At 37.4% G+C, this 17667-nt stretch overlaps 1 protein-coding gene across 1 annotated transcript in view; it reads right to left on the reverse strand.

Moving 5' to 3' along the window:
* Positions 1-17667, reverse strand: part of srrm3 (serine/arginine repetitive matrix 3) — a 139255-nt gene that overhangs the window by 64366 nt on the left and 57222 nt on the right. The window contains exon 2 of the mRNA XM_056241192.1: positions 7959-8203. Within this exon, the coding sequence (XP_056097167.1) occupies positions 7959-8191 (233 nt within the window). The 5' untranslated portion in view covers positions 8192-8203. The remainder of the gene's footprint in view (positions 1-7958; positions 8204-17667) is intronic.

A 17667-nucleotide genomic window follows, 5' to 3' on the forward strand; every position in this document is an offset into this window, starting at 1 on the left:
AAAAAATCAGATTCTTCAATGTCTAATTTGTGTTGCACAGAAGAAAGTCACTGGACTTGAAATGACACGAGGGCGAATGTAAATTAGGAGTAAATGATGAATGTTTATATTTGGCTGAGCTGTCCGTTTAAAAAGCGCCTCTGGTGTGGCATTAGGAGTCTTCTTGTATAAGCCGAGGATGCGTGTTTAACACAACAACCCCAGATCTACACGAAGCTGGTCTGATTTCACACCGTCTGCTGCGACATACACTGGGAGGAACATATGGAGAGCCAACATCTCCTAAAGCACAGCACAATTACTCATGATGGGTGTGTGTGTGTGTGTGTGTGCTGCCAGATGGCTGATCCACCACCATCCTCCATCTCCAACATCCGGCTTCACAGAATCATCATCACTCTAGTAACTATTACTCAGAGCTGTTAACAAGGAGCAGTTTGTTTCCACTAATAAGAGTCTGAACACACTTCATATGTGACTTCACAGGGACTGGCGGTGGTCATTGCTTTGGTAATTCCACTGGATGGCGCTAGTGGAGCAGAATTTACATACTTCACTTTTAAAGGGACAATATTGTACAGTTCGGAATTTAGTTTTTCATAACCATAAACCCTTTTCACATTTCAGGGGTTTTTTTTCGGAAAGCGGAAGTCGTCATTGTTGTGGAAGTGAACAAAAGACGACAGCAATTTTTGTATTTTCATTTGCTCCAATAGCTAAAAAAAAAAAAAAAAAAAAAAATCAGTGATAGTGTTTCCAGGAGAGAGAAAAAAATATAGAGAGATTGATTACGTTGGTCAGAAGAGAGAAAGATGCCAAATTTGCCATTACTCCCTCAGCCGTTGTTTTAGAAATACCCTCGCATGAAGCGTTAATTCGTTTATTCTCATTTACTGTGAAGGTAATATAACACAATATATAGCATGAAAATATGAAACACAAGATTTAACTGTGGAAATGCGTCATCATCATAATCTGAAAAGGGCCCACTTCTTTCTATTCAATTCTATTCTATTCATTTGCTCACCTTCATGTCATTCCAAACCACAGTTGTTATTGTGAAAAGGGCCCACTGGTTGTGTTCTATTCTATTCTATTCAATTCAACTCTATAATATTCTATTAATTTGCTCGCCTTCATGTCATTCCAAACCACAGTTGTTATTGTGAAAAGGGCCCACTGGTTGTGTTCTGTTCTATTCTATTCTATTCAATTAAATTCTATTCTATTAATTTGCTCGCCTTCATGTCACTCCAAACCACAGTTGTTATTGTGAAAAGGGCCCACTGGTTGTGTTCTGTTCTGTTCTATTCTATTCTATTCACTTACTCACCTTCATGTCATTCCAAACCAATGTTGTTATTGTGAAAAGGGCCCACTGGTTGTGTTCTGTTCTGTTCTATTCAATTAAATTCTATTTTAGTCTATTCTATTCTATTCTATTCTATTAATTTGCTCGCCCTCATGTCACTCCAAACCACAGTTGTTATTGTAAAAGGGCCCACTGGTTGTGTTCTGTTCTGTTCTGTTCTATTCAATTAAATTAAATTCTATTTTATTCTATTCTATTAATTTGCTCGCCCTCATGTCATTCCAAACCACAGTTGTTATTGTGAAAAGGGCCCAATGGTTGTGTTCTGTTCTGTTCTATTCAATTAAATTAAATTCTATTTTATTCTATTCTATTAATTTGCTCGCCCTCATGTCATTCCAAACCACAGTTGTTATTGTGAAAAGGGCCCACTGGTTGTGTTCTATTCTATTCTATTCAATTCAACTCTATAATATTCTATTAATTTGCTCGCCTTCATGTCATTCCAAACCACAGTTGTTATTGTGAAAAGGGCCCACTGGTTGTGTTCTGTTCTATTCTATTCTATTCAATTAAATTCTATTCTATTAATTTGCTCGCCTTCATGTCACTCCAAACCACAGTTGTTATTGTGAAAAGGGCCCACTGGTTGTGTTCTGTTCTGTTCTATTCTATTCTATTCACTTACTCACCTTCATGTCATTCCAAACCAATGTTGTTATTGTGAAAAGGGCCCACTGGTTGTGTTCTGTTCTGTTCTATTCAATTAAATTCTATTTTATTCTATTCTATTCTATTCTATTCTATTAATTTGCTCGCCCTCATGTCACTCCAAACCACAGTTGTTATTGTGAAAAGGGCCCACTGGTTGTGTTCTGTTCTGTTCTGTTCTATTCAATTAAATTAAATTCTATTTTATTATATTCTATTAATTTGCTCGCCCTCATGTCATTCCAAACCACAGTTGTTATTGTGAAAAGGGCCCAATGGTTGTGTTCTGTTCTGTTCTATTCAATTAAATTAAATTCTATTTTATTCTATTCTATTAATTTGCTCGCCCTCATCTCATTCCAAACCACAGTTGTTATTGTGAAAAGGGCCCACTGGTTGTGTTCTATTCTATTCTATTCAATTCAACTCTATAATATTCTATTAATTTGCTCGCCTTCATGTCATTCCAAACCACAGTTGTTATTGTGAAAAGGGCCCACTGGTTGTGTTCTGTTCTATTCTATTCTATTCAATTAAATTCTATTCTATTAATTTGCTCGCCTTCATGTCACTCCAAACCACAGTTGTTATTGTGAAAAGGGCCCACTGGTTGTGTTCTGTTCTGTTCTATTCTATTCTATTCACTTACTCACCTTCATGTCATTCCAAACCAATGTTGTTATTGTGAAAAGGGCCCACTGGTTGTGTTCTGTTCTGTTCTATTCAATTAAATTCTATTTTATTCTATTCTATTCTATTCTATTCTATTAATTTGCTCGCCCTCATGTCACTCCAAACCACAGTTGTTATTGTGAAAAGGGCCCACTGGTTGTGTTCTGTTCTGTTCTGTTCTATTCAATTAAATTAAATTCTATTTTATTCTATTCTATTAATTTGCTCGCCCTCATGTCATTCCAAACCACAGTTGTTATTGTGAAAAGGGCCCAATGGTTGTGTTCTGTTCTGTTCTATTCAATTAAATTAAATTAAATTCTATTTTATTCTATTCTATTAATTTGCTCGCCCTCATGTCATTCCAAACCACAGTTGTTATTGTGAAAAGGGCCCACTGGTTGTGTTCTGTTCTATTCAATTAAATTAAATTCTATTTTATTCTATTCTATTCTATTCTATTCTATTAATTTGCTCGCCTTCATGTCACTCCAAACCACAGTTGTTATTGTGAAAAGGGCCCAATGGTTGTGTTCTGTTCTGTTCTGTTCTATTCTATTCTATTCTATTCTATTCTATTCTATTCTATTCTATTCTATTCTATTCACTTACTCACCTTCATGTCATTCCAAACCAATGTTGTTATTGTCAACTATTACTAAAACTAATTAAAAATAGTTAAAACAAAAACGAATAAAAAAATATCAAAATCACATAACAAAATTGCTAAACTTTACAATAAAACCGAACATATAACAATAAAAGCAAATTCAATGTATTGATAAATACTATAACAGTTTATAAATAATACTGGAATAACACGGGTTGTTCCAAACGGACATGACTTTCTTTCTTCTACAAGAACACAAAAGAATATATTTTGAAGAATGTTGGGATCCAAAACCTTGAAACCAAACCCTGAAACATTTCCCAGAATATCTCCTTTTCTGTGTCACAGAGGACAGAATGACATGAAAGTGAGTTAATGTAGACAGCATGTTCATTCCTGGGTGAATTATCACTTCAACACATTACAACACGAAGGACACATTTTCTTCACACTTTAAATTCTGTATCAAATTGACAGATTGCTGTAAGCCGAGCGCTGTCGTGTAAACCAAGGTTAATAGTTAATCTCTCTGGATGCTGTGCAGAAACTCTACATCACCACTAGAACAATGGATTAACCAATCAGATGACAGGACTGAAACCATCCGTTTTATCCGTCGAATGCAAAGCAAAACTGCTGATAAACCAAACACGTGTGTTTGATGAGTTCAGGCCTACTCAGCATCTCGTTCACTAAGCATTTAAGCATGTTAGCAGATTTCTAATCCCGAACTGAAGCGAATCTTTCATCATCTTTTGTGCGCTGAAGCGGTTCCCCTGAGGCGTGTTTGTGCGCTTTATCACCGTCATTCACTCTGCCTCAAGGTCACACAGCTGCTGTTTAATTACACACACTCAGACCTGCTTCTGTGTCCCGTCAGACCCCGAGGATTAGAGAGAGGACAGGCATGCTACAAATCCTACAAATACAGCAGGGTTTACTAGAGACTTTTACTGAATTTGAGTTGATGTGATGTAGCAAACAGGACTCAGAAATGCCATTCGAATTTGAATGCAGTGAAGAGTAATTAATATGATCATAAAACTGCAATTTTTCACTATAAAGGAGTTCAAAGCTTGTCTTTTCTCAGAAACGTGTGATATAAAGTCAAAATTGTGTGATATAAAGTCATAATTGTGTGATATAAAATAAGAATTGCGTGATATAAAGTCATAATTGCGTGATATAAAGTCATAATTGCGTGATATAAAGTCATAATTGCGTGATATAAAGTCATAATTGCGTGATATAAAGTCATAATTGCGAGATATAAAGTCATAATTGCGTGATATAAAGTCATAATTGTGTGATATAAAGTCATAATTGCGTGATATAAAGTCATAATTGCGTGATATAAAGTCATAATTGTGTGATATAAAATAAGAATTGTGTGATATAAAGTCATAATTGTGTGATATAAAGTCAGAATTGCGTGATATAAAGTCATAATTGTGTGATATAAAGTCATAATTGTGTGATATAAAATAAGAATTGCGTGATATAAAGTCATAATTGTGTGATATAAAGTCATAATTGCGTGATATAAAGTCATAATTGCGTGATATAAACTCATAATTGCGTGATATAAAGTCATAATTGCGTGATATAAAGTCATAATTTTGTGATATAAAGTCATAATTGCGTGATATAAAGTCATAATTGTGTGATATAAAGTCATAATTGTGTGATATAAAGTCATAATTTTGTGATATAAAGTCATAATTGCGTGATATAAAGTCATAATTTTGTGATATAAAGTCATAATTGCGTGATATATAGTCGTAATTGTGATATAAAGTCATAATTGCGTGATATAAAGTCAGAATTGCGTGTTATAAAGTCATAATTGTGTGATATAAAGTCAGAATTGCGTGTTATAAAGTCATATTTGTGTGATATAAAGTCAGAATTTTGTGATATAAAGTCAGAATTGACCTTTTAAATTTTTATTCTGTGGTGGAAACAAGCTTCCATAGATTTTTGTAATGTTTTTGAAAGTTGCTTCTGCTCACCAAGGCTGCATTTATTAGATCAAAAATACAGTAAATACAGTGAAATATTATTTTACAATGTAAAACATCAGTTTTCTATGTGAATATACAGTAAAGTGTAATTTATTCCTGTGATCAAAGCTGAATTTTCAGCATCATTACTCCAGTCTTCAGTGTCACATGATCCTTCAGAAATCACTATAATATGATGATTTGATACTCAAGAAACATTTATTATCAGTATCAATGTTGAAAACAGTTGTGCTGCTTCATATTTTTATGAAAATCGTGATATTTTGTCAGGATTTTTGATGAATAGAAAATTCAAAAGAACAGCATTTATTTAAATTAGAAATCTTTTGTAACATTATTAATCGTCTTTACTGTCACTTTTCAGTGTTTCCTCTAAGATTTTTTCCAGCCGTGGTGGCAGGCCCATTTCGCCAGGGGGAGGGGGCGTGGCCCATGAGTGATACTCCCATTGGCCACGCCCCCGTATCCCAGTGCCCGGTTGCATAAAGCACCTTAAGTGTAATTTTCCCTTAAAGTCGCCCTTATGTTTCCCTTAAACCTAAGGGTGTTGCAGAAAAATACCCTTAAGTGTTACTTAACGTTTTATTTAAGTGAAACGTCATAAACACTTAGAATTTCCCTTAAATGCTGTTTTTTCACCTAAGTAATCCGTAAGTGTTTCATAAAACCCCTTAACGGTAATTTCCCTAAGTATAACTTAAGGTTTGGAAATCGTAACCTTAAGAGTAACGCGGACAAAAATAAGACGACATGGCTGAATTTATGAAACCAGCTGAAGATCATAGGGAATAGGGAGAACCCTTTGGACCAATTTAGCCATGAAAAATTGTTGCAAGAATACCGATTTGATCGACGCGCAATATTTGACATCGCTATTAAACTAGACGGCTGTCTGTCTGTCATTACACGCGACTCGCATGTAAACTATCACAACGTTAAGTCAGTGCGCGCACGGAGAGTGTGTAACCGACAAAAAATTTACAGGAGAACGAGCTGATTCTGTGTTTTAAAAGGAATCATGACAGAAGAAAACAGGTATGCTATGGAAATATACTCAGCTGTATTTCGAGACACAGAGCCAGAAGTGCATTCACAAAACCTAAAAAATCTATGGCAACAACAGACTTTTATAACGTGAATCCAGGATCGCTGTCGTGAAACACTTAAATGTTTCCCTTACCATAGAGAACCGTTTAAGAGATTATATGCAACACCCTTAAGTTGTTCTCTTAGGTAAGGGTAAATCGCCCCTTAAGGGAAAAACTTAAGGTGCTTTATGCAACCGGGCACCGGTGTTTAAACCTCCCCTAAGTATTATAACATGAAAGGCGCCAATAAGAGCGGCAAAGCGATCATGCGCATCGCGTGTGCAGAATGATGCACTTGAAGCAACGTGAAGTCACAGCGTGCAGCGCTTCGCATTGAAAGGTTCAAAGCACAAAGCGAAGAGATTTTATCTGCTTAATGTATTATATCTATGCAACAGTTTATTAAGCCTTTTCTTTTAACAGTTTTAAATTTCAGTTAACTTACAGTGCGCATGAAGAACAATTCATAGTGCTCTCTACTCTAGTGCTGTAGTAACAGACACCCGGGAGAAAGGAATGTGATTTAGAAAGCGCTATAAACTCCAGCAAGATAAAGTAATTTTATGCAAACAATAGACCTTTATCTACAAATATAGTATAAAGGGAACATTGATCTTGAAGAGAGTGTCGTCGTGTTACTGTCGTAACCGAACGCGACGTGCTGTTTGAATGCTGAATGGAGAATGACTGAGGAGAGATTAGTTTCCACATTTTTACCTCACATTATGCTATTGAATGACTTTAGAAGTCTTGGAATATAGTGTGAAAACTTTACGGTGCTTTACAATGTTTTGTATGCCTTTAGTGGGGCTTAACAATAACACAAACAATATCGGACCGAGAAGCTGCAGCCGTGGCGGGATGATTTTAGGTTTTAGGTGTGGCGGCGCGCCACGGCAGAATGAATGTAGCGGAAACACTGCTTTTGATCAATTTATTGCATCCTTGCAGAATAAATTGACGTCCACTTCCTGTAATTCCAATGCAAGTTACAATTACAAGTTACAACTTCCTGTGGCTGATTCAACACTGGCTCTTCAACACTGAAAACTGACCAATCACAACAGACTGAGCCGTCTGACCAATCAGAGCAGAGCAGCTCTCAGGAAGGAGGAGTTTAGAGAAACTGAATCTTCAAACGAACCGTTTTCAGACTCTTTGAGAAACGAGGTGATGTGTACTGTATATTATGAGAAAATTTAAGTGTTTTTTAAACCTTGGATGCATGTAAACCTATTGTAGGAGAACAACTAAATTAGGAACCTTTAAAAGAGCATAATTGGGGCACTTTAACACTATTGAGTCATCAATGAGGTTTCTTTCCAGTTAGGATTCTTCCTTGGATATAGTAGACAACAAGCTTATTAGTTTTTGGACCAGAGCTAATGTCACCTAAAGACATTATTCATGATATTTAAATGATTATTCTAACAGAACCAACACACACACACACACACACACACACACACACACACACACACACACACACACACACACACACACACACACACACACACACACAGTATGATCCCCTCACTCACCCCTGCTCCTCCATCATTTCTTGCAGCTCCATGCATTTCAGCTCCACCCTCCTCTTCCTCTCATGGTCCAGAATCTCCCGGTGAGCCTTCTTCACCAGGACAGGTTCAGGCACGCCCTCCTCTTCCTCGGGCTCTTCGCTGGCTTTGGGTCGTGTGGTCGCGGGGGTCTCGGGCTGGAGCGGGACCCCGTTAGTGGCGTCCTCAGGGGAGGGAACCCTCGCCCCATCGTACATGGCCACGGCACTCTGACACAAACACAAACAGCCACAGTAGTTAGTAAAAAAAGTTATACATTTTTTTTCAATTTATTTTTTCTTTCTTTCAATGTTTTAATTTTTTTCAATTGTCTTTTTTTCATGCATATTTGTTAGGATGTGTTTTATTTGTTTGCATTTAAAAAAAAGTGTATGATGATCTTCTGCTAAAAAAACAAATAAAGAATATAGCTGCGAGCAGCGATTACGGGCCCAAGCCGGTGGCACCGCAACCCCGGTGCCTTTAGTTACCTAAAGGCACCAGGGTGGCGGTGCCGCCGGCTTGGGCCCTTCATCGCTGCTCGCAGCTATATTTATATATATATATATATATATATATATATATATATATATTTATATATATATATATATATATATATATATATATATATATAAAGCCGGTGGCACCGCCACCCTGGTGCCTTTAGGGTTATTGTGCACGACGTGACACAAAATATCTGCTTGCTATCTGCCGAACGGCTCTGGTAGTTTCGCTTCAGCACTGATGATGTTGTAGAAATAGTGCGCTCTGGTTGGTCTGGATTATTCGGGATTTTTTATTTTATACAGAAATAAATTCTTTATAATTCAGATGAGAATAAAGTTAGTGTTGATTAAAATGAAGGAAAACAAATATATTGATCTGAAATATAGCACATTAATTTAAAATTTATTTAGGTTCAATTACCAAACATACAATCTTAATTTAAGTTAAAGCAAACAATACATTTAAAATATATGGGTTGTATGCACATTTTTTTTAATAAAAAAAATATATATCCAAAAAGACAAGGCCTTAAAGGGTTAAACTCTTGTCACTGTAACAGACACATCTCTCTCTCACACACACACACACACACACACACACACACACACACACACACACACACACACACACGTCAAGTCAATTACATTTTTAGATGCAATATTGAATAAGCAGAAAAATCGGATTTTCTGCTCTGAAAATATAAATAAGCAAAAAAATTTAATAAGCACTTTGAATATTCTAAACAGAATAAGCACTAGTCACTAATGAATAAGTACTAGTACTTAATGGAATAGATACTAGTATCTAAAAAATAAGTACTAGTAGCATGAAAATAGAGACTAGTAGGTTAAAATGATTAAATGTTAAAACGGCTTGCCATATTGGCTCAGAGAGAGAGAAAGAGAAAATGACCTTTTAGATACTAGTACCTATTAATAGATACTAGTATTTATTCAATAAATACTAGTACTAAGTCATTAGATACTAGTACCTATTAAATAGATACCAGTACTTATTCATTAGCTACTAATACGTATTCAAAAGAATATCTAAAGAATAAGCACTAGTATCTAAAGAATAGGCACTAGTACTAAAGAATAAGCACTAGTCGCTAATGAATAAGTACCAGTACTTAATGGAATAGATACTAGTATCTAAAAATAAGTACTAGTAGCATGAAAATAGAGACTAGTAGGTTAAAATGATTAAATGTTAAAGCGGCTTGCCATATTGGCTCAGAGAGAGAGAGAGAGAGAAAATGACCCTATTCAAACCACAATATCTGACTTTCTGAGGGTCGGAGCTAATTACTTTAAATTAGAAAGTTGTTTGGCTTGAGGAGAAGAATATACACGCTGAGTTTTGTAACTGTAGATAAAACTAACCCCCCCCACTTTTGTCAAAAGCATTTAGAAAGTGACACACTTCCTGCTGCCAGTTGGTGGCGCTATAACTTTGACTCACAATAGTCACATCCATGTGATCGGCCTCTTACAGCGAACATACTGTTGAAGTTTCATCAAGATCAGTTAATGTATGCAGAAGTTATAACACACTTCCTGTTTCCATTATTCGCCATAAATTCGTTTCCTCGCCACGGCCAAACCGTTCGAGATATGAAAAATCCCCTGGCAATTTTTCATCCTCAATGTCTTGACATCATGCTGACCGAGTTTCCTTGCGATTGGTTGAATTCTCTAGGAGGAGTATATCGAATTCCAGGGGCATACGCTTCCAAACAAACCATAATAGCCGACTTCCTGTTGGGCTGGGGTAAAAAGTAAAAGTACAAAGGATATATGAACCGATGAGATCTATATGTGTACCGAGTTTCATATTATTACATGGAAGCGTGTTTGATTTATGGACCAAGTTTTCGGACCCCGTTCCAGGGGGCGCTGTCGAGCCCCCCTGCCACGCCCGGGTACCAGCTTCAGCCCGGCCCTGATGGCCGCGGGTTCTGACCAGTGTGCAAAGTTTCAAGAGTTTTCGTGCACGTTAAGAGCCCCAAAAGTGCCCGAATAGTCGATAAAATAATAATAATAATAATAATAATAATAAATATAGCTGCGAGCAGCGATTACGGGCCCAAGCCGGTGCCACCGCAACCCCGGTGCCTTTAGTTACCTAAAGGCACCGGGGTGGCGGTGCCGCCGGCTTTGGCCCTTCATCGCTGCTCGCAGCTATATTTATATATATATATATGAAGAGTTCAGATGCAAAAGCCTCTAAACGCCACCTCCGTCAAAAATGAGATAATGACATTGAGTGAAAGCTATCTGAACACAGTACACGTTCAACAAATATATTTGCTTCAAATCCTCGAAATCTCAGCCTCAGCCCATTCAGAAATATCAGTTTGTCGGCAAAAGCCTCTAGACGCCACTTCCCTTTGGCAGCAAAAGCCACTACATCCCGAGAACCAATCAGAAGGCGCGAGCCGCGCGAATCAGTACAGGCTGTTTCAATAGAGCGGTGCGCTGAGGAGACGGATTTTTTTAGACGGCTGAGGAGATTGTTTTGTTTTTGGATTCAGATTTTTTACATTTTTAAGATGGAGTACGATGAAATGGAGGAGCCTGTCCTGCTGACATCAAAAGGCAGAAGAGAACGTCGTTTATCTACCTCAAAACTCTTCCCGTTAATTTACAAGGCAAAAGAAAATCGGTAACTTTACAGTGAAAATAGCTTGGTCGCAAGTGTAGCATGCACTCATAACAGTTCTTAGTGCAGTGCTGTAACTTTGAAGGAATTTGATTTATTATACTTGAGATATACATTATAATATTACTTTACATTATTTAAGTCTTATAAGCTTCTTATACAAAATGCACAGATATTGATGTTTAAGAATGTTGCTCTGTTCTACTTGATTATACAAACTAAAACTATTAAACTATTTTAATCGCCAATTCTTTTTGCCAATGTGGTTGTACTGTGTGAATCGGGGGGGCTTTTGTCTTTATTCAGACAGGGCAGAAAGGTGACTGCAGAGAAATGGGGTGGGATTTGCAAATAATCGCAGATCTCATTCAGCCCCCCTGTAAAGAGGTGTGTTTACTGTTTAGTTTTGAAATGAATGTGCTCTAATCTTTTTCAGTGTTTCTAGTTACATTTGTATTGATTTTTCAGCTATTTACTATGTCTTGTCCCAAAGAGGTGGATTTAGAGGTTTTTGCGAAAAAAGCACAAGTGGATTTAGCTGTTTTTGACGCAAAAGAAAATCTAATTTGTTAAAAATCACTGAATTGACTCAAGTGACATTTTTGAAAAAAAGTTATTTTATTCAATGACTAATAACCTTATCAGTACCTTTAAAATGAAACTACTGGACGTGAACATAGGAGCCTGATAAAAAATGCTCATTTAAAGAAAATAAGTCTGACGGATTTAGAGGGTTTTGCATATGAACTCTTCATATATATATATATATATATATATATAAAGCCGGTGGCACCGCCACCCTGGTGCCTTTAGGGTTATTGTGCACAACGTGACACAAAATATCAAAATATCTGCTCGCTATCTGCCGAACGGCTCTGGTAGTTCCGCTTCAGCACTGATGATGTTGTAGAAATAGTGCGCTCTGGTTGGTCTGGATTATTCGGGATTTTTTATTTTATACAGAAATAAGTTATTTATAATTCAGATGAGAATAAAGTTAGTGTTGATTAAAATGAAGGAAAACAAATAGGCTATATTAATCTGAAATATAGCACATTCATTTTAAATTTATTTAGGTTAAATTACCAAGCATACAATCTTAATTTAATTTAAAGCAAACAATACATTTAAAATATATGGGTTGTATGCACATTTTGTAATAAAAAAAGATATATATCCAAAAAGACAAGGCCTTAAAGGGTTAAACTCTTGTCACTGTAACAGACACAATCTCTCTCTCTCTCTCACACACACACACACACACACACACACACACACACACACACACACACACACACACACACACACGTCAAGTCACTTACATTTTAGATGCAATATTGAATAAGCAGAAAAATCGGATTTTCTGCTCTGAAAATATAAATAAGCATAAAAATTTAATAAGCACTTTGAATATTCTAAACAGAATAAGCACTAGTCGCTAATGAATAAGTACTAGTACTTAATGGAATAGATACTAGTATCTAAAAAATAAGTACTAGTAGCATGAAAATAGAGACTAGTAGGTTAAAATGATTAAATGTTAAAACGGCTTGCCATATTGGCTCAGAGAGAGAGAGAGAGAGAGAGAGAGAGAAAATGACCTTTTAGATACTAGTACCTATTAATAGATACTAGTATTTATTCAATAAATACTAGTACTAAGTCATTAGATACTAGTACCTATTAAATAGATACCAGTACTTATTCATTAGCTACTAATACGTATTCAAAAGAATATCTAAAGAATAAGCACTAGTATCTAAAGAATAGGCACTAGTGTTAGGTAATGTTAGGTTGACTATTTTATCATTATATATTATTAAGGCTATAATGAACAGGCTGCGATGTCAAGATTGCAATGATGCAATATGTGTGTGTGTGTGTGTGTGTGTGTGTGTGTGTGTGTGTGTGTGTGTGTGTGTGTGTGTGTGTGTGTGTGTGTGTGTGTGTGTGTGTGTGTGTGTGTGTGTGTGTGTGTGTGAGATTGAACATTGTTACACATAAAAACATACTCTGTCATTTTGTTCATAGAGGACATCATTCAAATTGCAAATTGTTTACTTATATGTGTGTACAGTCGCAATAAAACACAACAAAGTGCTTTTGTCAAACTGTAAACTCCTGTCAAACTGTAACCTACAACTGTCACCCAACTAAAATCACACGCACACACTGTCTAAAAGCAAAACATATTTATCCAACCTCATTTAAAAACAGTCTGTGGGAGCCATCTTTTGGACATTCACCATATCGCATTGATTTTCATTTATTGTCTTCGGAGCCCTAATCTGTTTATTTTTCAATTACACATTCTACATTGATTAAGAAAGAAAGTTCAAATGTGTTTTTATTTTATACAGGAATAAATTATTTATAATTCAGATGAACATACAATCTTAATTTAATTTAAAGCAAACAATACATTTAAAATATATGGGTTGTATGCATATTTTGGAATTTAAAAAAAAAATATATATCCAAAAAGACAAGGCCTTAAACTTGAACAAGGGTTAAACTCTTGTCGCTGTAAGAGACACAAATGATTCAGCATTTTAAAACGAATCGATTTACTCAAAGAGTCAATGACCAATCCATAAACATCCACTGTCTCATTCATGCAAGCCTATGTAAACAAAAAAAACACAGCCACTGTCCAAAGTGGCAATTATATGATAACGGACACAGCAATGCATCATGTTAAGGTCATCATGTTTGTAGCATGATCCAGGGGATTAAAACGTACAAAATATATTTCAGGCCTAGTGGAGTTGGTAACTAATAATAGTAGATGTGTAAAGTTGCATAAAATGGAAATACTCACTAATGCAAGAAAAAACTACCTCAAAAAACTGTTATCTGTGTTGTTGTTCAGTCACTCCAGTTGGAATTTTCACCCCAAAATGGCGGCCGCGCTACCGAAGCGGTTAGCTGTTACCAAAAAAGCATCAGAGCTTCGCCTCTTGTTCTTCTATACTCTTTGGTGACACTAAAAAGTATGTGGCTGCACTGGCATTCATAACGGTGCGCGTCCGACAAGCGAGCAAAACAGAGCGAACTTTTTTTCATTTCTACTTCCATAGAAATTCATTCGAGCGCACTGCGAGCGCCACCACTATAAATATCCGTGCGGACGTCCTTACTTTACTTTCACTTTTAACTTAGCGATTTAAAAGCCCCCCCGCGGTGTTACACGTCAAATAACCGGTGAGAAAATGTTCTCGGAGTCACATAGGCTACCTAATATATTTAAATACAATAGGCCTACCTGATTTTGAACACAAGAGGGCAGTATAGCCCTATGTATTACTTGATATATTTATTTTTTGACTGAATAGTGAATCCTGGCTGTTTTTAAACTTTTACATTATTCTTAAATTGAAAACAAGAATAAAATGGGTTTAGTTCTGTTATTTCTATAATTGTATCTAGAAATAAATGGTGTATAATTAAATTTTTAAAAGATATGAGGCTTTTAGTGTTTATTTTTTTGACATGATTTTAATCCCTCGCCATAGCAAAACAATTTGAGATATTCAATAGATATTCACAATTATGCTTCTTTAATGTATTTTCATCATGTTAAAAAAGTTTGGTGGGAATAGAATAAACCACTTAAGAGGAGTGGGTAAAAATGTAGAGGCTGGTTTTGCAAAACATTCACATTCAGACCAAAATCCCACTTCCTTTTGGGCTGGCTTAAAGGTGCTCTAAGCGATGTCACGCGTTTTTTAGGCCAAAACATTTTTTGTCACATACAGCAAACATCTCCTCACTATCCACTGGCTGCCTGTCCCCTGAACACACTGTAAAGAAACGCGATCTCTGTAGACAGCCCAGGCTCCACAAACAGCAACAAAAGCAAACTGCGGCGACCCGCTCCCCGAAACATAACAAACTGTTCCAGCCAATGACCGACAAGAAGGGTTTGGGGGCGGGGTTTGGGGGGTTAGTGTGCGGATGAGGAGGAGGGAGGGTCTAGCTAGCCTCCGTTTTGTTTGACAAAAGTTCGAACGTCAACAAGAAGTGATGTCACCCAGGATCGCTTAGAGAACCTTTAAAGTTGTTTGGCCCGATGAGATCTATATACCGAGTTTCATAATATTACATGCAAGTGTGTTTGATTTATGGACCAAATTTTCAGACCAAGTTTATGGACCAAGTTAATTTAATTAATAAACTAATTATATAAAACTATTTTCAATGCACTACAATTAATTTGGTTATATGCCTTTACTTATTAATAAAACCTATTTAAAAAGCCATTTATTTTCCTTTTTAATGCAGGCAAAACCACACAGCAGTGAAATGGTTAATCTAGCCCCCCCCCCCCCCCCCCCCTCTCCCCACACTCACAGACACACACACAGAGACGTAGGCTCAGAGAGAGACACATAAGATGACAATTTTCAAACCAAAATATCTAACTTCCTGTTGGTCGTAGCTAATTACGGTAAATTAGAAAGTTGTCCGGCTCGAAGAGTACAATATACATATCGAGTTTTGTTACTGTAGATAAAACTAACCCCCCCACTTTTGTCAAAAGCATTTAGAAAGTGACACACTTCCTGCTACCAGTTGGTGGCGCTATAACTTTGACTCACAATAGTTACATCCATCTGATTGGCCTCTTACCACGAACACACTGCTGAAGTTTCATTAAGATCAGTTAATGTATGCAGAAGTTATAACACTTTGTGTTTCTCTTTTCTCGCCATAAATTCGTTTCCTCGCCACGGCCAAACCGTTCGAGATATCAAAAATCCGTCCGCAATTTAGCATCTTCAATGTGTTGACTTCAAGCTGACCGAGTTTGGCGGTAAACGGATGCAATCTCTAGGAGAAGTACTTCAAATTCCTGAGCAAGCGTTCTCCAAACAACCCATAATAGCCGACTTCCTGTTGGGCTGGCGTAAAACTTGACCGAGGGTAGGTTGTTCGGCCCGATGAGATCTGTATGTGTATTGAGTTTCAGATTAATTCATGCAAGCGTGTTTGATCTATGGACCAAGTTTTGGGGACCCCGTTCAAGGGGGCGCTGTTGAGCCCCCTTGCCACGCCCGGATACCAGCTTCAGCCCGGGCCTGATGGCTGTGGGCGCTGACCTGTGTGCAAAGTTTCAAGAGTTTTCAAGCACGTTAAGGGCCCCAAAAGCCCCTGAAACCTTGAACACCATTAAAATAATAGTCAAATTCCCCAACCCCCACACACACAGAGACAGAGGGAGAAAATTCTCCTGAAAATCATATTCAAACCAAAATATCTGACTTTGTGTTGTTCGGAGCTAATGACTGTCAATTAGAAAGTTGTCCGGCTCGAGGAGACGAATATCCATACCGATTTTTGTTACTGTAGGTAAAACTAATACCCCATTTTTGACTAAAGGTGGCGCTACTGAGCCCCTCACCACGCCCGTTTCTGAAACTTTGCACGTGTCTACTAGCTAATAAATGAGATGTGTCTGTCGAGTTTCATGCAATTTCAAGCATGCTAAGAGTCTCAAAAGCATCAAAAAAGAATATTAAAGTTTGATGCGTTGCCATGGCAACATTATCTTAGATATTAAACAATCCTTTCACAGGTCTACATCTGCCGTGTTTTTACATTATACAGATGAAGTTTGAAGCAAATCAGGTAAAAATAAGAGGGTGATTTCAAAGCATTTTGAAAGTGACACACTTCCTGCTGCCAGTTGGTGGCGCTATAACTTTGACTCACAATAGTCACATCCATGTGATCGGCCTCTTACAACGAACACACTGCTGAAGTTTCATCAAGATCAGTTAATGTATGCAGAAGTTATAACACACTTCCTGTTTCTTGTTTCTCGCCATAAATTCGTTTCCTCGCCACGGCCAAAGCGTTCGAGATATCAAAAATCCCCTGGCAATTTTTCATCCTCAGTGTCTTGACTTCATGCTGACCGAGTTTCGTGCCGTGTGTTTGAATTCTCTAGGAGGAGTATTTCACATTCCATTGCATGTGTTTTCCAAACAACCCTAAATAGCCGACTTCCTGTCGGGCTGGGGTAAAAAATCAGAGCATGAAGTATATATGAGCCGATGAGATCTATAAGTGTACCGAGTTTCATATTATTCCATGCAAGCGTGTTTGATTTATGGACCAAGTTTTCGGACCGCGTTCCAGGGGGCGCTGTCGAGCCCCCCTGCCACGCCCGGGTACCATCTTCACCCCGACCCTGATGGCCGCGGGTTCTGACCCGTGTGCAAAGTTTCAAGAGTTTTCGTGCACGTTAAGAGCCCCAAAAGTGCCCGAATAGTCGTAAGAAAAATAAAAGAGGAGAAAAAAAAAAAAAAATATAGCTGCGAGCAGCGATTACGGGCCCAAGCCGGTGGCACCGCAACCCCGGTGCCTTTAGTTACCTAAAGGCACCAGGGTGGCGGTGCCGCCGGCTTGGGCCCTTCATCGCTGCTCGCAGCTATATTTATATATATATATATATATATATATATATATAAAGCCGGTGGCACCGCCACCCTGGTGCCTTTAGGGTTATTGTGCACGA

This window comes from Rhinichthys klamathensis, unplaced genomic scaffold, assembly GCF_029890125.1.
Source record: "Rhinichthys klamathensis goyatoka isolate OS25496 unplaced genomic scaffold, OSU_Roscu_1.1 h1tg000633l_1, whole genome shotgun sequence".
NCBI lineage: Eukaryota > Metazoa > Chordata > Actinopteri > Cypriniformes > Leuciscidae > Rhinichthys > Rhinichthys klamathensis.